Here is a 25,031-nt window from a genome sequence, read left to right on the forward strand (position 1 = left end):
TTCAATTTAATTTTGATTAAAATTACAAACATCCCATCTATTGTGCCAATCAAAATGTTGTCATTCTTTCCCTGAACTTTTCTATGAACTTTCTTTAAATATGCTGTGGCAGATGAAAGTTAAGGCTAGCCCTGGGTCATGAACATATTTTAAAATACAACTCTTGAAATAGAGCACAGGAAGACCATTTGTGACTCCTTTTGTGAAGGACCTGATCTTTACCTATACCACAGTGAGAATTAAAAGCTTTTAACTCAGATTTCCATATCATACTGTAAACATAACTGCTCCATAGAGATTTTAATTTGGTTGTATACGCTTCAAGATCTCACACGTGGCAAATACCTTTGGTACTAAAATCAGGTATCTTTGAAGTCTATATGAAAAGTTTGTGGAAGCATGCCTATAAAAGGATGAAGAAAAAAAAGAAAAACAGGTAAAGAACAGGTGAACATACAATATTTCTTACATCTCTTATGTGCCAGATTTTATACTCATCATATTCAATATACTCATTATTCCTATTAATAACACTGTGAGGTATATACCACTACCCCCAATTTATAGATGAGGAAACTCAGAGAGATTAAGAGATTTTCCCAGGTTTACACTGTAATTTGCTTTCCTGACAATGATAAAGTAGAAACAAAGTTTTTGTTGTTTTTCTGAACCCAGCCAGCTATTCTCGGAAGGTGGGAGTGAACTAAGATTCTGATTAATAGTCTTGGAATCTTAGTTATGTTTATAAAAATGCTATGCTCAGTTTTTATTTAGACTAAAGGTTTATAGATATTTGATTTTAACATGATATTTATTTATTTATTTATTTATTTATTTATTTATTTATTGGTGGTGGTACTGGGAGTGGAACCCAGAGGCTTTCTACCTCCGGGCTATACTCCCAGACCTATTTTATACTTTATTTGGAAACAGGGTCTCACTAAGTTGCTGAGAGCCTCACTAAGTAGCTGAGGCTGGCTTCGAACCTGTGCAACCCTCCTGTCTCAGCCTCCCAAGCGCAGGGATTACAAGCGTGCGCCACCACGCACGGCTTAACTTGATTTATCTTTAAAAGAAAAATGAGACAATATCCAATAATCTTTTTAGGTATTATCTTTTACAGATACAAACAGTGAAGTGTAGACCAGTTTGTCCCAAGGTCATACAGCAGGAACCAAAATACTGCAAGATAATCAGACTTCAGGTCTAGTGTTCTTTCCGCCAAACAATAATGCTTGTCTCACATCTCTCCTAGCAGTCTGAAAGCTTCAAAACTGAACAGTTCAAAAGGCAAGCTACTTGGTAACAGTCTACAGAATATAAAAATGAATTATCAGGCAAGGTAAGAAGCAAGGTAGGCAGTCAACTACCTAAAAGTTTCGATTTAATGTTACTGCAAAAAATTTAAAAATAAAGGTTACTGTAAATGTCTCTTTCATTTTTAAAATTCCCTCCTTTTTTCCATGACAATATTTCTTATGATTTTTTAATTCCTCTAATAACACATTGTCAATAAGTACCTATTTAGTTCTTTCTACATTTATTTTCTATATTTCCTCCCACCTCATTAGGATCCAAAATCTATGAGACCTCTGCCTTGTGCATACTATATCCTTTAGGCTTGGCACACTGCCTGGCACATTGTAGGGATTCAATAAATATATGTCGAATGTATATTTATATAAGTGAATAAATGGACTCTATTTCTTTGGTCTCCTTACCCAGTAAACCACAGGTTTTTGCTTGAGTTTGGTATTTTTATTACCCCCCAAACACCATAGGCAGGAAGGTTGTCTGTCTACTCTCATCCATGTGACAAATAGCTTGTGAAAAGGACAATATTTATAGTCCTTCTGAGTTAAAATCATAGTAAGAATATTTATCAGAATTTTTTAGCAGCTGTAACAGAAAGACATTATCCAAAACCCTTATGTGTGGTTTCATGTCTAAAAATCTTGGGATTTCAAAAACAATGTGATGCCTTTATTATGATGGCACATATATCATGTGATATCCTCAGAAAAAATCCAGGGTAGTAGCATTTGTAGCACTAATTCAGGGATTATGAGGAATAAATATAGCATACATAAAGCACATAATTAGTTTCATGATGTACAGAAACCATTCAACTTATCAGGATAGCAAGAAGCTTGTAGGCATCTTTATTAAATAAGCATACCCTCCATATATGCATACAATTAACTCAACATTTCATGAATATGTTAAGAATTTAGGTGTTTCTAAATTACTTGATACTTAACAGAATAAGGAGAAGCTGCCAGACACATGCACCATACTCTAGGTTTTCCTATTGCCTATCAATCCCATCCCCCTTTAGGACTCCTGCCATTATCTTTAAACCCACATCTATTTATACAGTAAGAAAACTATGGATGATTATTTACAGGTTTAAAATTTTGGGGATAAGGAAATTCATGAAACACATGCCCACAATTTTATCCTCATGTAAACAAATAGAACCCTTCCCCCCATGATGTTATTTTTCTGATTTAGAGGATATAAAGTTAGGTGGAAGATAAAATGGATTAACACTCTCACCTAACACAAATACTATTTAAACAACATGATAAAAAGAAATATGGGGAAATCAACCCTAATTCATGTAGTTGCCTGGATAAAGTGAAGGCACTGCAAAGCCCGCTATGAACTTGGGCAGGATAAATGCAGCCATTGATAGAAGCAGTGCTCTAAGCATTCTGTCTTGAGATCCAGCAGCAGCAATAGCAAAGTGTGATGTGATGTGAGTAGTGGGTCACTTTTTGAAACTTGTGCTTTTAACACAACCATTACAAATCAACCATTTCAGTAGACATACGATGGAACAGAATATAATGCACAAATCCAGGTTCATTAAACTAATGCATTTTTTGAAAAACAAAATATGACAGAACATTTCATTATTGACGCAGATATAAGAAAAAGTGTTATGCTGCTATTTAGAATGTGTCCTGTGTGTCGTGGAATTGAAATATTTCCAAATCATCAATAATTAAAATGATGAGAATCCATCATTTCGCTGACATTTATTTCTACATGAAAAGATGGCCTATTTTAAATGTGCTCACACATATTCTTGTCAATCACAAGCTGTCACAGCAAATTATTTCATTTTGTAGATCACATGGCAGTTAGCAGAAAATCTCTAGGTTTAAATTTAGATCTTAGGTGTAGTATTGAGAACTCCTTTCATGGATTTTTTTTTTTCTGTGACTACATCTTCACAATATAGTATACAAAAGATACAAAATTTTATTCATAATAATCAGTTTCACTTTTGGTTAACAAAATTCAGGACTGACATGAATCACTGTAAATGATAACTCTGAAAGTGTTATGGTAGAATAGGATCTATAAGAAAGGATGTAAATATAAAACTAAAATATTTTAGAGACAACTAGAGCTCCATGCAGTAGAACTTGTACCTCATGAAGTAGGTCTAAACAGCCTCCCAGCCCTGGCCAATCTTCTCTAAGACAGGTAAGTAATCACAAGGCACAGTCCATTCCTTAATCCATGTTTGGATTTCTAACATCTATAAAGTTTCTAACATCTATAAAGAAACTGAACTTTTGCAACACATTGGTCTGATTCAAGAATTTACACTGTGCCACCATTAAGTAGAAGCCTCAGGAAATTGTGAACAAAACTAAACAATATAGTATGAATCTGAAAACTTTTAAAATTTCTTTTCTAGCAATTAATTAACTCTGTCTTTACAGTTCCAGAATCATTAATAAGTGCTGGGATATTTAAATGTCAGAGTGATTAAGCCTAGTAAACATTTTCACCAGTAATATTTATATAAAATATTTTTCTGATCTTTCATACAGAATTATCTTTCTGATTAGGTATTCAACTTTAAAATGTAAGATTATTCTAATATTGCATTTCAATAGGGATTGCTTCATGTCAGCCTTGACCTTGGCATGACCTCTAAATGAATGCATTGTGTTTCGAAGTACGTGATGAATAGCTCTCTGACTTCCATTAAATGCAGCACTACTGGTTGTCAAAGGGGTTAGTAAAATAGTTTTAAAAATCAGAGATGGGGTGATTTTGTTTGAGGCACCCCCTCATGTTACCCCTGAGGCTGTAACTATCTTCTGGATTTCTATCTTTTTAATAAATTCCTTTAAGTCCTCAAAAAATATCAGAGATGCTCTATAGACTTTTAAAAATAAATCTGGAATTACTTTCCAATAGCAGAAAATTTTCACTATCTAGACTGATTTTCTAAAGCATAAAGAAACCATGAGGTATAAAAATATAGTTAAAATATACATTGATTTTGTTGGCCCTTCTGTGGTGGAAATAAAGTAGGTTTTCCTTTAGAGGACATCTTTGATTTGCATTGCTGAATAATTCCAGTTTTCATGATTTATAACTTATTTACTCAGTTTAAGCTTCTTGAAGGACAGGACTTCTATTCCTACATCAGGGCTAGGCACATAGTAGGTTTTCAATAAAATGTTTATTGACTTAAATTTATATTGAAATGAATTGAAATTGAAAATGAAATAATTGTGATTTTTAACAAAGGAATTAGACTATGAGCCCCTACATTCATCTGTTTCTAATCTGGCCTGCACATAGTAGGCTATAGTAAATTACTACATGAATGAAAATAGATATATTAAAATAATGATGAATTACTGATTCTAATGCTTTTTCATAAAATAATCATACTCATTTAGAAAGATAAATTAGCAACACCAAGCCTTTTTTGGGTCAACTGTTTTTCCCCTATTTGTATTTAGCATGCTCAATTTCTCAACTTCTGATAATGCCTCCTCACTTTAAATTTATCCACTATCTTCAAAGTTACTCACACATCTTTTGTTTTTATGCTACACTTGTGACAACCAGTTGGCAAATTGTTAATAAATCTATAAAACACATGTTCAAGAGGTAATCTTCAATATGACTTGGGTGATTTAAAAAGTATATGTGAACATGTGGGTGATGTATGAACATATCACCCACAAGTAAAATATTACCTTTCACATATATATGTGTGTATGTTAGACAAACATGCATCTATATTTAACTATCACTCACATCAAGTAAAATATTGCCTTTAACATATATGTGTGTATGTTACATACATATGCATATATATTTAACTATGTATATATATAAACTTTCACATATATGTGTAAAGGTAATATTTAACTATATACATGCATGTTTATATTTATATTCTTAACATTCTGAACTAATTCAAATATCAGTGGTAAGGCTTATCTATGAGATTGACTTACAGGAGTGGCTTTTCCCCATTATACTTATCCTGTCTTTTTTTAATGGACATGTGATATGCTAGTCTGTGTCCAAGCTCACCTACAATTTCTTTTCTCAAAAGACAAGACACATCTGCCACCTGCTCTACTCCGTGTCCCAGCAACAACTGTCGAGCAGCATAAAGATTGATTATCAGTCAAAAACCATTGCACAACACCAGATTTTGGTGGGTTAAGCTTGCTGATCCAGCAAGAGATGGTGTGAAATTTTCAGGAGTGTGTGCCAACATTTTGGTGCTAAAAGAACAGCAGTGCATGTCACAGTGAAACTCAGCCAAATATATGCAGACAAAGCAGACAAGTTTTTTTGTCCTGGACTTGGCTTTAAAATAGAATAAAAGAGAAAACAAAAACTAGTAGGAAATTAGTTTCTACATTTAAAAATCATCTACCAAGCTTAGTCATGTGTGTCACATTCTTGTTTTAGGCATACATGTCCAGGATATTTTCTTCTTAGCTTAGCTATAAAAAAATTCTTTCATATCTCTTCTATAATACCATTATTCATATGAAAGGCAAGTATTTCTTATTAACAAATATAATAAAGGATCTTAGTGAAGCAATTCTTTAAAAAGTATCTGCGTTTTATAAAGTCATAGAAACATATTAGCCCATTACAATTTGTAATTATATAATCAAGTGATTCAATGAATACAAAATTAAAGAAGCTATCTTTTAAAGTTAAAGCAAACAGAAGTATACATGATCACATAGAGGATTCATAATGAGTATTACAGCAACAAGTTCCTTTACAAGCACCAAATCATCTTGAACTTTCTATTGGATTCAAGAAATTACCTATTTTCTGTTGGTCAAGTATTTTAAAAGAGAAAAAATATTAATATTATTTTATACAGTAACATTAATACAAGAGAGTTTCATCACCTCATCTGTAATGAACTCCAGAATTACTTTCCTCCTACTTATGCAATTATTGCCTAGACTTGCCTTTGATTCACCAGCTTTATAGGAGTTGCAGAAAAAATTACTTCTAATAAGGTATAAAAAGCACAGGAGAGTGCAGCAGTTAAACACAGTGAATCTTTATGGCAAAGTTCTTTTTCCTCATGTTATTTACATCTGATTATCATATATAGCACTTGATAACGAACTCTGGGTATAACTTGCCTGGAAGAATACTCTTAGATATTGGCACGTTTATTTATCTCTTAAAATATATTCTTTTCCTTTGAAAAATAAAATATATTTTTAATCTTAGAATATCCTCACATGTCTGAAATATTAAGGATGATAGATTTAAAATATTTTCTTTATATATTTTAAGGCAAATATATATTTAATATTATATATTTCAAGGTAAAAAAGCAAGCTGTAGCATCTACCTTTTGAAAAATGTTTTTAGAACCACAGTACCTAAGGATTATATGTTCGTTACTGGTCACATTTTCATAATTATGTTAATGCCATCTAAAAAGACCAAGAGTAAATGAATGATACCAGAAACTTTGAACTATTTTCTGAAAGAATATGTCTAATGAATTATGTCTGTTGAGTGTCACAGAAACTAAACAGAAAATTCAATAATCTCTGATTTAATTTATTATATTTTCACCATTTAACCTCCTGCAGGCTCCCTAATGTCTATTCAGATCTATATTAAATTAAGCACCAATGCTAATGAAGGGCAATAAACGTGGCTGTCAGTGGATTTTTCTTTCATTAAGCACATTATCCTCTTACTGAGCTGTAAATGCGTAAACATTAGTTTTGTTAAACCATGCAAAAAAGACAGGATGAAAATCATTTTTTAATTGCACCCCTTAAGCAATTTACCATGTGTGAGGATAGGGTATTTCTTTTCCTTTTTACCTTTAATTTTTTTGAATGGATCTAAAAAGGGCTCTCCCTTTGAAACATAAACCTCGGCTTCATGGGGTATGTCTTCAGGTTCGAGGGCTTCCTTGCCGTCTGCCAAGAACACTCGTCTTGCAGCCATGTTCAGATTCAGCTTGTTGGTGCACTCCTCCAGCAGCTAGATGGAAACGAGAGGTGAGACAATGATTTACGACAAGGAAAGGAACAGATTTCCATGGAACGCAAGGTTCTAACAATCAAAACAAAAACTCAGTGGGGTCATTTGCCATGTTCAGTACCTCATCCAATATACTTCAGTTATTTTCTAGCACTTGAAAATATGGAAATAAAAGGTAAATCAGATCTTAGAATATCTAAGTATTGTCTAATATTAATCCTTAAGTGATTTGTCATCTTAATAACTGCACAAAGTATGCCATTGTATTTCATCTGTCTCATTGACGACTATACTATTTTATGTTGGTTTTTTAAAAAGGAAAGGGTGAAATGCTTGTGAGATCTGTGCACATATAAGCAACTTACAGGGTCAGATTACTAAAAAGAAAACTTTAACACACTAAGTATTGTAGTCATCATTTTTTTATATTATAAAGAGAGGAAAGGAAAAATAAAGCACAATACATTTTGGAACATTAGTTACCAAGGTGATTGTTGGTGCCGTGACTTTGGCAAAGACTGTTCTAGATCCATTTTTGTAAGCTGTTACTTTAATCACTCTTGGTTGAAGTTTGTATCTTTGAGAAGATCTTTGCCAATTCTGGGCTGACTGAAATTTTAGAGAGGAAAACTCTAAAACTCTAAAAAAAAAAAAAAGGCATGAAAATTGGTGCATGTTAATTACTGAGGACTTTTAAATAGATTTTATTCTAAACTTTTAAAACATGCGAGCCCTAAACATTGTTCCAATGTATCCCCCAACAAAGCTTTATATAGAACAAGATTATTATTATTAAGTAACCCAAAACATTTAAAAGGATAAATTTGCAAAAACTACTTATGTAAAACGCATATCTATGAATAAATCATTTTTGTAATTCTACTTATGAAATTCTATAACATTTTAGTATTATATATCTGAAAAATTAGATGCCTGCTATAGTCTTACAGCAAAAAGGAGTAATATGGTTTTAATATCATGATATAATAAATGGCTAAAATTTTCCAAGTTTTCATATTTATGAATGTTAATTTTTAAATGTGAAATTTAAATAGATTGCTATAAATAAAACCTTTATTCTAAAGTTTAATTTTTAAATGTGAAATTTAAATAGATTGCTATAAATAAAACCTTTATTCTAAAGTTCATTGTGTTGCATTCATTTCAAACTGTTTGGGGCAATAAGAGTTAGTATTTCCAAGTTTTATCTTCAGTCAAGACTAGTTTTGATCTTTATTATTTTCTTGGCAAAAGTAGATGGGAGTTGACTAAAAACTTTTTTACTTCAAAATTTTCCAAACATGTTAATTTGTAATTGCCAATGTCAATATTTAAAAATAAAAACTGTGGGTAAATTAAAATCACAATATATACACATATTCAAACATCTAAAAATAATGAGAAATTAGTTACTTATTTTTATTTTTGTTTTTGTTTTTACCAACATTCTCTTCTGTCTGTGAACTCTTAGGTTAACTCTTTATGATAACAATATCAAATGTGAAAACAAAGATTCAAAATGGCTTTATAATAAGCTAATGCCAGTTTGATTCCATTTCAAAATATTAACTATCTAAAGTACACATTTCTATTTATAAATAAATATCCTGTAAACAAAACTACATTTTCTGGTCCTAGTCTGATTTTGTTTTGCTTCAAATATTCTTTCCAGAGTTTTAGATTACTGAGGTTGAAGTGTATCTCGTGTTTTCCACAGTGTAATTAGCAGCATTCTACTCTGGCGCCTTCAAAGGAAAAACAAAAATGAAAAAGAAACAAACCCCAGAGATATGCTGTCTTTTAATGTCTGAAACAGTCAACTGAATCACCATAAATTCTGCTCAAAGGAAAGCACTTCAACACACAGTTTTAAAGAACAGAAAGCAGCTTTGATTACCTCGCTTGACCCACTGGAGCACTGACAGGTCTGTTTCTCTTGGATGCTGATATAAAACAAGAATTGTTTCTACTGTTTGATTTGTAGCTATCTGAGTTTGATATTTCCTCATGGCTATGATCTGATGCTGTTTGATGTGGAGAGCAATCTTGAAATTCTGACCCTTCAGATATTCCCACTGAATGCAGAAGTCTGTCAGGGCCAAACTGAGGCTGCAAATAATCATCAGTAGTTTTAATAACTGCTTTTTCTTGGGATGACTTGAACTCCCTGAAAGAAAGAGTTTATGACAAAAGAAAGTGAACTGATTTGTAAACACTTATCAGCGACTACTACGTGCTAACTAGTTGTGAGTTATATGCTAGTTATATACTACATGCTTAGCCAGTATTTTGTTTAAGGCTTAGAATATCCCTGAAAAGTCGGTAGTCGTTTTATTCCGATTTTACAGACTTATGGAATTGAGGCTCACAGATATTAATGAACTTTCACAATGTTACATAATCACCAATTAAGAGGACTGCACCTGTCCTAAATAAAACATTTATTTATTTATTTATTTATTTATTTAATTTTGTGGTACTGGGGATGGAACCCAGGGGCACTGTATCTCCAAGCTACACTCCCAGCACTATTGTCTAGTCTTTTTATTATTTATTTATTTATTTATTTATTTATTTATTTATTTATTTGGTGGTACTCGGGTTCCTGGAAACCCTTCTATCTCCGGGCTACACTCTCAGGCACCTATTTTTTATATTTTTATTTGGAAACAGGGTCTCTTAAGCCAGCACGGCTGGCTCCGAACCTGCGCGATCTTCCTGTCTCCACCTCCCACGCGCCGGGATTACAAGCGTGCGCCACCACGCCCTGCCTTAGTCTTTTTATTTTTGAAACAGGGTCTCACCGAGTTGTGAAGGGCATGAATAAGTAGCTGAGGCTGTCCTCAAACCGTGATCCTCCGGTCTCTGCCTCCTGAATGCTGGGATTACAAGCATGCACCACAACACCCGGCTAAAACCTACTTTTATAACCACTAAGCTTCACTGCTTTGAGCGGGGAAAGCTGTGTAATAATGCAAGCAAGATTTTTATGTGTGTGTGTGGTGCTGGGGATTGAAGCCAGAAGGATTCTACCTCTGAGCTACACCCCCAGCTCTATTTTTTTTAATTCTTTATTTTGAAACAGGGTCTCATAAATTGCAGAGGGCCACGAACCCGGATCCTCCTGTCTCAACCTCCCAAGTACTGGGATTACAAGCATAGGCCACCACGCCTGGCAAGATTTTTAAATTCTTAGGTTCACTTTATTAAATGAATATTCACTTTAAGTATTAGAAAACGCAGAAGCTAAAGAGAAATGGGTTCTACCCTCAAGAAATTTACAAACTATCCCCCAAAAGAGAATATATGTTGAAAAAAATGTTTGAAACCATGGATATATATTAACTTTAAATGCAAAAACACTTTTAAAGGCCATCTTAGCATAAATGGGAATAAAGTTGGCAAAGGCTTCATGGCAGACCTGATATGAGAAGGACTGACTTATCCTGATATGCTCAGAACTGTACTGGCATTGAAAGTCATACCTTCTGGGAATTCCCTCAGCCTCAAACTGGGAGAGTTGGTCACCCCACCTGTCATTTAAACAAAAATAACAGCATTTATATGAATGATGCTGTGTGAACAGAGGACCTTATGACTGTTGATGATATGTAAATAGCAAGCTAGGGAGATGTAATATGTAGAGCTGACTGGTATAACAAAATGAAGCAAGCTTCAACACATCTGTGAATACTGAGCAGTGTGATTATCAGAATAGACGATAATCAGCTTCCATGTATCACTGTAATTGGGACTGTTTTTAAACAAATCAAATTTGCCTCTTTTCCATTTACTAGTCCCTCAATATTTTTTCGTACATAATACCCCATACACACATTCAATTATAAATTAACATGTTTAGTGTCAAAAATTCAGCAAGGACAACCCTCTGCCTAATTTTTCACATCCACAAATATCATTATAATCACAGTGACTTCTTCTGATCTGCCTTCTCTATGTTGACAACTGTGAAAAATGTTCAATTATTTCCTGTGAACCAATGAAAGGTAGTCACATATCATAGAGAAAATGGGGTGGGAGAGGAGGATGGATGAGAGAGACCGAGAAGGAGAGAGAATAGCAAGCGAATGCGTGAGTGTGCCAATGCCAACGGGGTCTTCCGGGGCCCAAGCAGTTGGATTTTGTTGTTGTCGTCATCACCTATCTCTAGCCTATGCTGCCCTGAACGGAGGATGATATTTGGGAGAGGAGTGGTCTTCCCTCTACTCTGGGATCCACTCGGGTTCGAGACTGTGGCATACAACACGTTGAAAGGCTCATGGCTCTGGCAATGGTGGGACCTCTGTTCAGAACCCTTTGGTTTTGATGGCAGTGGTGAGCGGTAGTATGAGCAGACATGTCATACTGGCTGTGTTTCTGCAGCAACAGTAATGGAACTGAAATGCTCACCAAGCTCTACACCTTGGAGCAGGAGAAGTAAACGGCCAGGGGAAAGATTCATAGTTTTCAAAGACAGTTTTTAGTTCTCCCCCCGCCACCCCAAAAAAAGTTACTTAAAGAGCAAATTCTCATATAAAAATGAAATTTCCTACTTAAAAGCAGAATGGGGTATCTGTTTTGTGGATGTAATTTGTTGCCAGATATTTTAATAAGCATTAATAATTTTAATATAATCCATTATTCTACTGCCACAAAGTAAAAGTTATTCGGTCATATTCCAAAGTGTTAACTGTGCTACATCTTCAGTTCTATACTTTGCCTTTTTACTTAACATTGTTTCATAACTATTTTCATGTTGCTATATGGTCTTTACAGATTTTACTAAAATATAATATTTTTGCCTTCCTCTACCTAATGATGTAGAGTTTATTGTTTTTGTCTGCTTAGCATATCTTCCTCCTGCCGTGTAATAATAGTACTTGCATCATTTGGGAAAATTCTCTATCAACATTCTTCCTGCCAGGTGTGGTGGTTCACCCTTGTAATTCCAGTACTTGGGAGGTTGAGACAGGAGGATCAGAGTTTCGAGGACAGCTTCAGCAAGTAGTGAGACTCTCATTAACTTAGTGAGATTCTGTTTCAAAATAAGAATAAAAAATAGAGCTGGGGTATAGCTCAAAAGTAGAATGCCCGTAGGTTCAATCCACAGTGAGACAGACAGACACACAGACACACACACACACACACACACACACACACACACACACTCCTTTACAACTTCACATGTAGGGTCAGGATGATAACTTGTATAAGAATTACCAGGTCAATGGTAAAATAATTAAAATATACAGTTCAATTACATTTTAATTTATGGTCTTCTTTTCTCAAGTTATTCATATATAAAAAGAGTAAAATAAATGATTTTTCCATGTTAAAAATAATTATTGGGCCACTATTTACATAGTCTTCAACTTTGACTCATTTTGTCAATGTTGATGACAGGTTTGCAGTAGTTCTTAAACATGCTCAAATCCTCTTCCTCCTCGCCCTCCTTCTTTCTTCTCCTTTCTTTCCTCTTTAGTAGAAATTGATTTTACAGGTAGGTATGTCATTCATTTTACTACTAATAATTTATTTTTAGTCACAGATGAACATAAGAGTGTAGTACTATCTGGGCATGGTGGCACATGCCTTTAATCCCAGTTCTTGGGAGGCTAAGAAAGGAGGGTTGCAGGTTCAAGGCCAGCCTTGGCAATTGAGCAAGACTCTCAGAAACTTTGCGAGACTCTGTTTCAAAACAAGCAAATAAAATGGCTGGGGTTGTGCCGGGCGTGGTGGCGCACGCTTGTAATCCCCGCGCTTGGGAGGCAGAGACAAGAGGATCGTGCAGGTTCGAAGCCAGCCGCGCGCGCTGGCTTAGGAGACCCTGTTTCCAAATGAAAATGTAAAACTAGGTCTGGGAGTGTAGCCCGGAGGTAGAAGGGCTTCCAGGAACCCCAGTACCACCAAAAAAAAAAAAAAAAAAAAAAAGGCTGGGGGTGTAGCTCAGAACACACACACACACACACACACACACACACACACACGCACGCACGCACGCACACACGCATGCACACACATACAAATATATTACTGCAATTGTAGACCCAGTTTTAAATCACCTGGCTCAATACTCTGTTGTTAATGTTGGCCCAAAGGGTTGTGGGTTGAAAGGTCTGATGTCCTTCTTGATGTCAATCTTAAAGGTGAAGAATTTTAAGCCAAAAAACTGCCAGCATGAATACATACAGGATTTTATTCTCCCTTCAAAATCTTCCATTTATTTCCAAGAGTCCACAGTGTGGTATATTTCAATTTTCTGAAAGTTCCTCATTAAGTCCCTATAAAACTTGGTTGGTGAAGGTTGTGGTGGCTTCAGCTGTCTCCCTCTCCTCACTACCTCACTGCTGCCAGTGCCCATCATAGAAGCAAGGAGGCCCCGGCCTAAAGTGGGTCCTTGGAGTATTCCCACACATTCCAGCACCTGGGAAGCCAGAACAGTACAGGTTGGTAAAAAGAGACAGATGCCAACCCTGTAATATACTAAGTCATCTAATCCCTGAAGACCCTGTTTCCAAATAAAAATGTAAAAATAGGTCTGGGAGTGTAGCCCGGAGGTAGAAGGGCTTCCAAGAAACCCAGTACCACAAAAAAAAAAAACCCACAGAAAACAAAAAAAAAACCAGAAACTCTAAGACAATTAGATTTACTAAAATGAACTTCTCTTTACCTACACACAAACACATACACAATACATACATATATATATATATATATATATATATATATATATATATATATATGTCTGAGACATATATGTGCCTGAAAAACACATCATAGTTCACCTTGCATAGTTTTTGTCTTTTAATTAGATAATTAAGCCTATTTACATGTAATATATATATATATATATATATATATATATATACACCACACACACACACACACACACACACACACAGTTATCCTTTTCAATAGGACTTTTTTTCTTGGAAAATGTAGACTATATTATGTATATACTGATATAACTGAGCTTATATCTATAATACTACTGCAATGATTGATTTTATGTATCAAGTTGACTAAGCCATGGGATGCTCAGATATCTGAGGAACCATTATTTCTGGTCTATCTGTGAGGGTGTTTCCAGGAGATATCAGTATTTGGTTAAACAAGCAATGCAAATAGATCTCTCCTATGCAGGTGGGCATCATCCAATCTGTTGAGGGCCTGAATAAATAAAAAAGGCAGAGGAAGCCTGGCATGGTGGCACACGCTTGTAATCCCAGCATTCAGGAGGCTGAGACTAGAGGATCTCAGTTTCTGATCCTCAGCTACTTAGTGAGGCCCTCCACAATGTAGTGAGACCCTGTTTCAAAATAAAGAAGAAAAAATAAGGCAGGGGGTGTAGCTTGAGATTGAATGTCCCTGCGTTCCGTCCCCAGGCCTGGAAAAAAAAAAGGGCAGAGGAAAGTTAGATTCTCCCTTCCTCCTGCTTGACTGCCTTAGTGGGGACATCAGTGTCCTCCCATCTTGAGCACTTCTGATTCTCAGGCTTTCAGACTCAGACTGAAAGCCACTCCATCAACCCTGTGGCTCCCAGGTCTTCAAATAATGTCCCTGGCTTTCTTGGGCCTCCAACTAGCAGATGGCAAATCATGGGGTCTCTCAGCTTCCATAATCAGGTAAACAAGAGCCTGTGTGTGTGTGTGTGTGTGTGTGTGTGTGTGTGTGTGTGTGTGATAACCTATTGTTTTTTTCTTTAGAGAACCCTAATTAATATTACTACTAATCATTTTATATTTTTCCTATCTGTTCTGTCTCTTTTCATTCCTTTCTTTTATTCTGTTAGATTAATTCAAAAATTTCATCATTTTATCTCCATTAGTCTGTATATTACACTTTATTTATTTATTTATTTATTTATTTATTTATTTATTGGTGGTACTGGGGTTCCTGGAAGCCCTTCTACCTCCTGGCTACACTCCCAGACCTTTTTTACATTTTTATTTTAAAACAGGGTCTCCTAAGCCAGCGCGCGGGCTGGCTTCGAAACTGTGTGATCCTCCTGTCTCTGCCTCCCAAGCGCGGGGATTACAAGCAAGTGCCACCATGCCCGGCTAAATTTATTTTTACTGGTTACACTAGCTACTATTACGTAAATCCTTATCTTACTAAAGTTAAATATAAATTGCTAATCACAACTTACTAATTACTAACTTTCTAGACAATAACCTTTAGAACACATTATGTCCATTCATTACTCTTCCTTGAGCTTATAAACAATACTTCCTTTATCCTTTTTTTTTTTTTTTTTTTTTTTTTTGCAGTATGGGGATGAAACCCAGGGGCATTCGACCTCCGAGCTACACCCCCTGCCCTATTTTTTATTCTTTATTTTGAAACCGGGTCTCACTGAGTTGCAGAGGGCCTCACTAAGTAGCTGAGGCTGTCGGAGAACTGCAATCCTCCCGGTCTCAGCCTCCCAAATGCTGGGATTACAGGCATGTGCCACCATGCCCGGCTCCTTCATTCCTTTTAATTGAGTAAGGTATCTGTCTTTCATGGCTCCTGATTTTATGCAGGGAGCTCAAATCCAAAATTCTACCTTGCTTGGGCTTGAGATTTTGCAATGTATCCTCATTGTTCTTCTTGTGAAATATTAATTATATAAATTTTACAAATTTCTTTAAAGATCTATATTTTGTTACAGCTTTCTTTTATAAAGTTCACTAAGTAGTAGTTCTCACAAAATGAAATTTTAATTTAGTTTAGCACCATGGACAGTTTTATTTATTGGCTCATCTGTAGACTCCAAGAACAGGTAGACTGAATTTCTAGACCAATTATCCTAGGAAACGGTCTTTTTGTCCTTAAAAAAAAAAAAGAAAGAAAGAAATCTCACCTTTCTCTTACCTACTTTTTATGACATTTTGAAAGCCAGGCTAATTTTATAATTTTAAAACATATACTGGGCATGGTGGCACATGCCTATAATACTAATACTTGGAAGGCTGAGCCAGGAAGATCTCAGGTTTGAGGATAGTCTCAGCAAGTAGTGAGACTTTCATCAAACTAGTGAGATACTGTTTCAAAATAAAAATAAAAAATAGGAGTGGGGTGTATTTCAGAAGTAGTATATCACTGAGTTCAATCTCTAGTACCAAAAATAATTAATTAATTAATAATTTTATAACACAGACTTTCTTTCTAACATTTCTGTCAGTCTTATCACCTTGTTCTGAATGTCTAGTATATCTCTACTATAGCATTTTATTATATCTATAAATACCTTACATATAAATAGACTTTCAGTAGTTCTTCAAATTTCTATGTTGCCCTCAGTTACAGAAATGCATGCATGCCCTAGGCATCCATGACTCGTCTGGCAAATTAATAGCTATAATCACTACATGTCATTAATTATTTTCTATCAATAAAATAGTCTTTAGTTTTCTGTCAAATATTCCAACTCATGATTGTATTTATAATATCTACAATGGTACAGAGCTTTTTTGTATACAAGAGATAGAACCTACCTCCAAGCTATACCCCCAAGCCCTTTTTTAATTTTTGTTTTGAAACAGGGTCTTGCTAAGTTGCTGAGGCTGTCCTCAACTCTATGATCCTCTTATCTCAGCTTTCCAGTTACTGGAATTACAAGCATGTACCCCACACCTGGCTCAGAAGCATTTTTTTTAAGCCTGCAATGTAAATTCAAAAGCATTGGATAAATACAATAATATCAATAGCATTACTTTATAAATACACCTCCTTTTTAAAAAATAATCTATCTACCTATCTTCCTACTATTTATTTCTCCAATTAGGTTAGTTTTCATGGCTTAAAATATCACCTATTAACTATCATACTACTACTATGGGTCCAAATTATTCATGCAGATTATCTGAGTCCACTTCATAAAGTTTAGGATCTCACTAGGCCAAAATGAAGGTGTTAGTGAGGACTGCAATCCCATCTGATGTTCAGGATCCTCTTCCAAGCTCATTCAGATTGTTGCCAGAGTTTAGTTCCTATCTATTATAGAACTTGTTGTGACTATCGTCCTTTAAAAAAAAAATTACTTCTCTTGGTGCTAAATTAAAGTCTCACATCATAATGTAGTTCACAGCTATAGTGACATACATGTACACAGCATTTGGTGAGTTTTATCATCTTTTTTTTTTTTTAGGCCAACAGTAGTTTATCTTCCTGACTTCTATAATCTCTCTTATTTAATGGCTTATCTGATTAGGTCAGACCAAGAGAATCTCCCTGTTGGTGAACTTAAAGATAACTGATTATGTACCTTAAATATATCTGCAAAACTCCTTCTTCTTTTTCTTCATAATGTAATCATGCCAGTGATCTCATTATAGTTACAGGTCCTACCTACACTAAAGTAGAGTAAATTATATGGGGCATGTGTACCAATTGGTAGGAATCTTGGGAACCATATTAAAATTCTGCCTTCCACATTACCTATACAATTACCCAGTTTTTATTGTTTACTTCTTATACCAAATGGAGATCTAGATATTTTATTTTCTGGAAAGCTCAAATAAAATTACTAAAGATTAAATTTTGTCATTATTCAATACTGACAATATAAAAAGTAATGTGCCCAGTTTCTGATGGTAAATCACTTTAAGAAGTGGCAATATTATTAGAATAAGTACTCCCTAAGCCAGGTGTGGTGGCGCACACTTGTAACCCCAGCATTTGGGAGGCTGAGACCGGAGGATCGCAGTTCAGGAACAGCCTCAGCTACTTAGTGAGGCCCTCTGCAACTCAGTGAGACCCGGTTTCAAAATAAAGAATAAAAATTAGGGCAGGGGGTGTAGCTCGGAGGTCAAATGCCCCTGGGTTCCATCCCCAGACCCATAAAAAAAAAAAAGAAGAAGTACTCCTTAAGATTAATATTTTAAGGGGAGGGGAATTCAGTTGTATATAAATGTTCTTGTATTTATTTCCCAAAAATATCAGCTATGTTGCTACTGAATTATAGTTTATGGTTGGTTTGAAGGAAAGATACGAAGAGCCAGTCTCTTTGATAACACTGCTGAAATACTCTGCATTTAGTCCTAGAATTACTCTCTCTCTAAAGTTCTTTTTAGATGATATCATGAATGTTCCTCATTTTTAAAGTTACTCTCAGTTGAGATTTCTGATGCTTTCCACTGATAGTAGTCTAATTTATATAATCAGCTTTCTACTACCTATGCAAAACATTACACTAAATATAATGAACATTCATATAATATAGTTAATAATATAATATAGTTAATATAAACACATTTGATTGATTTTTAGTTCATAAAAATATTTGATAATATTGAATTAATTTCATAATGGGATAAAATATAAACCACTCTATTATCTTATAAAAATGCAACTTTTCCTTAATCAAACACATTTCACCAGAAATTTCAGTATAAGAATAAAATGACATGGAGTTTCTATTTCTTCCTTTCTTTCTGAAACACAAAGCATCCTTGGTAAATTTAGATTTCTTTGGCAGGAGTCTGCATGTGGCTAATAATTCTATTCAGAAATAAGAAGGGTGGCTACTTAGACTATGGCTCAATAACAAACATGCAGGTCTAAGTTATCACATAGTTTGGATGTGAAGTCAACAGCAGGATAATGACAGTTGCCAAGGATTTGTACTTGCTGTCACTTCATACTAGTGTTGCCTGTCAAAATGTCTCTTTTTCTTATACAGAAGCCATAGAATTTTTACGGATAGCAATTACTTACAATATACAATGAAGTACATCAAATCTAACAACCACTCTTTAGCCCTTCATTATTTGGTAGACTCTTTGTTAAATGTAGTCAACCATTTTCATCTAAATTATTTATTTATACTGTATATTTGACGAGCATATATTTCTCGCTTTATATTCTAATGGCATTTAAACCTTCCTAAAGAGATTTTTTAAATATTATCACTTGTAAAACTTATCTTTATCCTATCATCACTTTAATGGCAATTAAACTCTCTAATTGGAATATACACATATAAGAAACTATAAACACAAAATAAAATGACCATGAGTTACAAACAATATAATAAATAACCTCGCCTATGTCTGATGAATGCAATATTTTATAAAACTTCAGGTGTGTAGAAAGCACGAAGATTTCATTAAACTTTACACTGCCCTTTCCTCTACTTGCTTAAACAATTAACCTCCAAGGATACACATAACTTTCTACAATTTCTGATGAAATGTGACTTATACATTATACAAAATGAAAAAGTGACAATAAAAGTGAACAAATGCACATACATTTTGTTTCTAACATAAAAAATATATAATTTTAATGTAGCCTTCAAATGTTGGTGAATGTCTTCTGATTGTAGAGCAATTGCAGGTTGTTTTGTTTTATAACTCAATGACTGAATAATAACTTATGATCTGGGTATGGTGGCCCACGTTTGTAATCCAAGCATTTGGGAGGCTGAGACAGGAGGATTGTGGTTCACTGACCCTCAGCTACTTAGTGAGGCCCTTTGCAACTCAGTGAGACCCTGATTCAAAATAAAGAATAAAAAGTAGGGCGGGGGTGTAGCTCAGAGGTAGAATGCCCCTGGACTCCATCCCCAGTACAGCAAAAAACTATAACAATTGATATGTCATATTTAAACTATATTTATGCCAAGTAGAAGAGAGTCACTTAATGCTTGTTAAGTTACAGTGGTTTGATTTTACAGAAGGACATTCTAAATGAGAAGACTTTGTGAATATAGGCACAGTGGAATAATCACTCCACCTAAAAGAAAAAAAATATTTTTGTGTGTACAAAAGCACAAAGAAATTAAAATTGGCATATCATTAAATCTAAAATTGGGAGAGGTTATAATATTTTAAACATTTCTAGAAGAAATATATATTTTAAAAAGGAAGTAATGATTTAGCCTTTTATTAATTTAAAAGGAAACAACATACTGTTTAGTTTTGTAGAGATGGTTTTAAAAGGCTTGAAGGAGAAATCTAAGAAAATTACATGACCAAGGAAAGATCCACTTGTTGGGAAGCAATGAAAGTGTTACCTGGCTTCACATCTACTGCTGCCCATCTCTCCTTCTGGCACTCATTCCTCAGCAGGAATCAGCAGCTCATCTCTGAATGAGGTCACTATGTTTAAACTATCTTTAGAAAAGGTGATTTATCCAAATGTTTATATTTGCTAAGGGTCTAAGATTCATTCCAATTAAAATACCCAAGATAAGCTAGGGATAGTGGTACATGCATGTAATCCCAGCATTTGGGAGGCTGAGACAGGAGGATCCGGGTTCAGCTACTTAGTGAGGTCTTTTGCAACTCAATGCAACTCTTTGCAACTCAGTGCAACCCTGTTTTAAAATAAAGAATAAAGGCCAGGCAGGCGTGGTGGTGCAGGTTTGTAATCCCCGGGCTTGGAGACAGGAGGATCCAGCAGGTTGGAAGCCAGCCTCTGGTTTAAGAGACCCTGTTTCCAAATAAAATATAAAACTGGGTCTGGGAGTATAGCCCAGAGATAAAAGGGTTTCCAGGAACCCCAGTACCACCAAAAAAAAAAAAAAAAAAAAAAAGGGAAAAAATAATTAAAAATAAAGCTGGGGGTGTAGCTCAGAAGTAGAAGGCCCCTGGGTTCCATCCCCAGTACCAGAAAAAAAAAAAATACCAAAGATAAGTAAAATGACACAAAAATGTGACTGAGTAGATTAGGTGCTATTAATAGCCTTGAAAGAAAGTTTATTTGCTGAAAAATCAGCCTCCATAATATAAAACAAAAAATTGTTGCTCATTTTAAAAATACTAATTTAAGTACTCATTATGTGTACTAAGAGTAATTTGTCTCCTCAGGGAAAAGTTAAGAGTTGGTAATACATTGAGCTGCCAGTAGGATAAGACATACTACAGCTTTCCATTACAAAAAAAAAAAAAAAAAAAAAAAACCTGAAATTACATTCCTTAGGTGATTATCTGCTAAAAAAATTAAAACAAAATATTTATACATGAGATAAAAAGAATTTTTTTTTTTTGTGGGTCTGGGGATGGAACCCAGAGACTTTTGACCTCTGACCTACATCCCCTTCCCTATTTTTTATCCTTTATTTTGTTTTTTGTTTGTTTGTTTTGTTTTGATTTGGTGGTACTGGGGTTCCTGGAAGCCCTTCTTCCTCCGGGCTACACTCCCAGACCTATTTTATACTTTTTTAAATTTAGAAACAGGGTGTCTTAAGCCAGAGCGGCTGGCTTTGAACCTGCGCGATCCTCCTGTCTCCGCCTCCCAAGCGCGGGGATTACAAGCATGCGCCAACATGCCTGGCTTTTATCCTTTATTTTGAAACAGGGTCTCACTGAGTTGCAGAGGGCCTCACTAAATAGCTGAGGCTGTCCATGAACCAGGATCCTCCAGTCTCAGCCTCCCGCATGCTGGGATTACAAGCGTGCAGCACCACGCCCGGCTTTAGAAAGAAATTTTGCTTACAACATTTTCTTAATTGTTTTAGTGATACCTATTTTTATTGGTATATTGTAATTATCATCACAGTGAGGTTCAAAGTGATACAAATATACATGCATATAATATACACTTAGTGGGATTCCCTCTAGAATCCACCCTACTCCTTCCACCTCCTCATGCATGTTAACAAGATTGGTAGTGATACGTTCATATATGGACATAACATTATTTGAACTATTTTAAAATGCAACCGCACTTTGAAAATGTTCCATTACAGCATTCAGGGGTGTCTTCTATGAATATGTTGAAACGTCTCTGGTTACCTGTTACTGATAATTAATCGATTTTTGGCATCAACATCACAAAGGCTGATGCCCTATTCTGGGTCATCAGGGAATATGTCAGACTACATACAGCTGGGTATTAAATGTTTTCTGTTGTTCAGCTTTCCTGGAAGTAGCCACGGGATGATGAGGGACTTTTCCAGTGGTTTGACCTCTGAAGGTCAAGTCAGAAAAGCAAGGCTCAGACCACATTTACACTATGAATGTTAGTGTCCTTGTGGGAATGGATTCCGGCACAGCAGTTTTTGCTCTGTTACAAGCAAATGTAGATGGAGTGACAGCAGAAGAAAAGCACTGAAAGAATACAAGAAGGAGAAAGAAGAGTGGATCACATGACCACAAAACAATAAAAGTGAAATTGATAGCCTCAGAAAAGAACACGAAAATAAAGTGACCGGTCACTGTATGCTACTACGAATGGATTTAACACATATGTAGGCATATTTTGTAAAAAAGCACAATGTATTAATTAATGAAGAAATGAAGAAAGGCACAGCTTCTATGATATAAAGGAAAAAACAAATTAACTATATTTAATGACTATTTCTCATGAAAAGACCACAAAGATGGTGGGAGAAAGGTGTCAAAAAAAAACCCAAAAAACAAGAATGAGACAAGAGAAGTTTTAACCTCAATCACGGGGAAAATGTCTTTACTCATAGAGAAAATTACCTCTCTCTGATAATTGTATTAATACCGACAAATCTTAGATTACCATTAGCCTTTTTGAACTTGATCGCTTTCAGGTCAAAACTCATCATTTTCTTTCTAACAAAGGTGAAAGACCTCTTGGCATTATCTCCAACTTTCTGTTCTAGGTATATCCTAATCAAAGTTGATGGTAACAGGCAACAGTGACAGAAAAGAAGCAGGTTGAAATTTAAAGAAAGCTGTATAAACAGGCAGTAAGAAAGTGTCACATGAAAAGAAAGACTGACATAATAAAAATGACAAATAAAGCCAGTGAGAGACTCAAAATCAAAGAAAAGAGAAGAAAAAAAAAAGGAAAACAAACCGAATAAATAAAAGCACACTTAGCAATGTCATAAAAAAAATAGTTAAAATTGCACAAAAAAATAATTGGGATGAAAGGTAAATAATAAGTCTGAAGTGAAAATGTGGAGGAAATTATAAAAGCAATAGAAATATGTGTGAATAAGTATTACATTAAAATTGACCTTTCTGTAAAGGAATATTTAAAATCCTATTTAGGATTTTTTATCATTATCTTGAGAAACTTATGTTTCTACAATATAATTCTCAGAATCTTCTGTGGGGCAGTAGGGTTACTGGGAATTGAACCGGGGCATTCTACCTCTGAGCTATTTTATGTATTCTACTCAGCCCTGTTTTTTTGTTTTGTTTTGTTTTGTTTTTTATCTAGAAACAAGATCTCACTAAGTTGTGGAGGACCTCCCCAAGTTACTGAGGCTGGCTACAAACTGTAATCTACCTGTCTCAGCCTCACAAGCACTAGGAATATAAACTTGTGCTACCATGCCCGGCTTAGGCTACCATTTTTTAAAAGTAATATAGCCATATACCAAATGTGTTGTATGAAAGATGCCATAACACCACTAATACGAACTTAAAGATCAGAGGTTTAAAGGCATAAAACTAAGATTCTCTAAAAGTTAAGGTTTTACTTTTATCTCAGCCCAGTGACACCAAAAATTAAACAAAGTTGTTACAAGAAATAAATATGACCTAGCCTTTCTATAAGGAGATTAATATAATAATCTCTTTTTATTAATAACTTTTGGTCTTCTCATATGGTCTCAGTTTTCTATTTAACATAAAGACTAAAGAATAGGGAACATTCAGCCAGCCAGTAGTTTTTCAGCATTTTACAGATAACATGTTAGAGCGAAAGTATTTTTTCACTTTTTTCTAACATAAAAAATATGCCCATAGGAGGAAAATATCCTTGTCTCTTCTGCTTTATAATTCTGGTAAATGCTGTGAAGTTAAATCCATTTGGATTCAAACCACATCTTCTCTACTTACTAGGTTTAGTCAATTAATTCTCTATGTCTTTATTTCCTTACTGATAAAATAGAGATGTTTATAATACAGTCTGTCTATTCTCCTCCCAGAGTTGTTTTGAGAACAAAATTGATGAAATGTAGGTTATGGGCTACGCATCATGTTGGCACACAGCATATAATAACAGTCACTATTGCCATTTATTATTATTATTATTATTATTATTATTATTATTATTATGTTCAAGTCAGGCTCAAGGTATAATTCATATCTATTGCATCATTTGTCCTTTTCCCCTCCATAAAGTAGAATAAACTGAGGACTACCACCCAGGCAACAACATTCACAGCTCATCACATCTCCAAGTTATCATCACCTCCACCAAACAACAACAACAAATACATAGACAACTTTGTATAAGCACATTCACCCCTTTAGAATTTAGTTTAAGCTGCTGAAATGATTATTGTTGTTGTTGTTATTGTTGTTGTTGATACTGGGGATTGAACTCAGGGGTGTTCTACTTCTGAACTTTAGCTCCAGCCTTATTTATTTTATTTTGAAACAGAGTCTTGCTAAATTGCTGAGGCTGGCCACAAACCTGCAATCCCTGTCTCAGTCTTCCAAGTACTGGGATTACAGGTGTGTGTCATTGCGGCAGCCCAGAAGTTATATTCTTACCTTGGTAAATCATTCAAAATATATGTGTGAGTTGGGTCCACAGTATTTCCATTCCAGGTGCCTGCAAGGTTGCTTTGCTGCTCCATTGCTTTAGTCAGCGGGGATGAAGAAGACTGAGATACGGCTTCTCTGTGTTCTCCTATTTTTGCCATTGCAGCTATGCATAATGAAGAACGTCATTTAATTTAAAATGTAAAATCCTCTTGAATTTCAAATTAAGGGTAAGCATTAATAACAATTTACTTGTCATCATGTTCTAGACCATACATCAATTACTAAGTATGAAATTCCATTAGGAATTAACAG

The 25,031-nt window shown here is 34.9% G+C and overlaps 1 protein-coding gene across 1 annotated transcript in view; it reads right to left on the reverse strand.

The window, feature by feature from the left end:
- DCDC1 (doublecortin domain containing 1) overlaps positions 1-24,877 on the reverse strand; it is a gene marked incomplete at both ends in the record, with an annotated part of 459,856 nt that extends 434,979 nt beyond the window's left edge. The window contains 4 exons of the mRNA XM_080690535.1: positions 7,152-7,314; positions 7,798-7,954; positions 9,212-9,481; positions 24,726-24,877. Coding sequence (XP_080546661.1) covers positions 7,152-7,314; positions 7,798-7,954; positions 9,212-9,481; positions 24,726-24,877 — 742 coding nt within the window. The remainder of the gene's footprint in view (positions 1-7,151; positions 7,315-7,797; positions 7,955-9,211; positions 9,482-24,725) is intronic.
- Between the last annotated feature and the right edge of the window lie 154 nt (positions 24,878-25,031).

This window comes from Muscardinus avellanarius (genome assembly GCF_963383645.1).
Source record: "Muscardinus avellanarius genome assembly, chromosome: 1".
NCBI lineage: Eukaryota > Metazoa > Chordata > Mammalia > Rodentia > Gliridae > Muscardinus > Muscardinus avellanarius.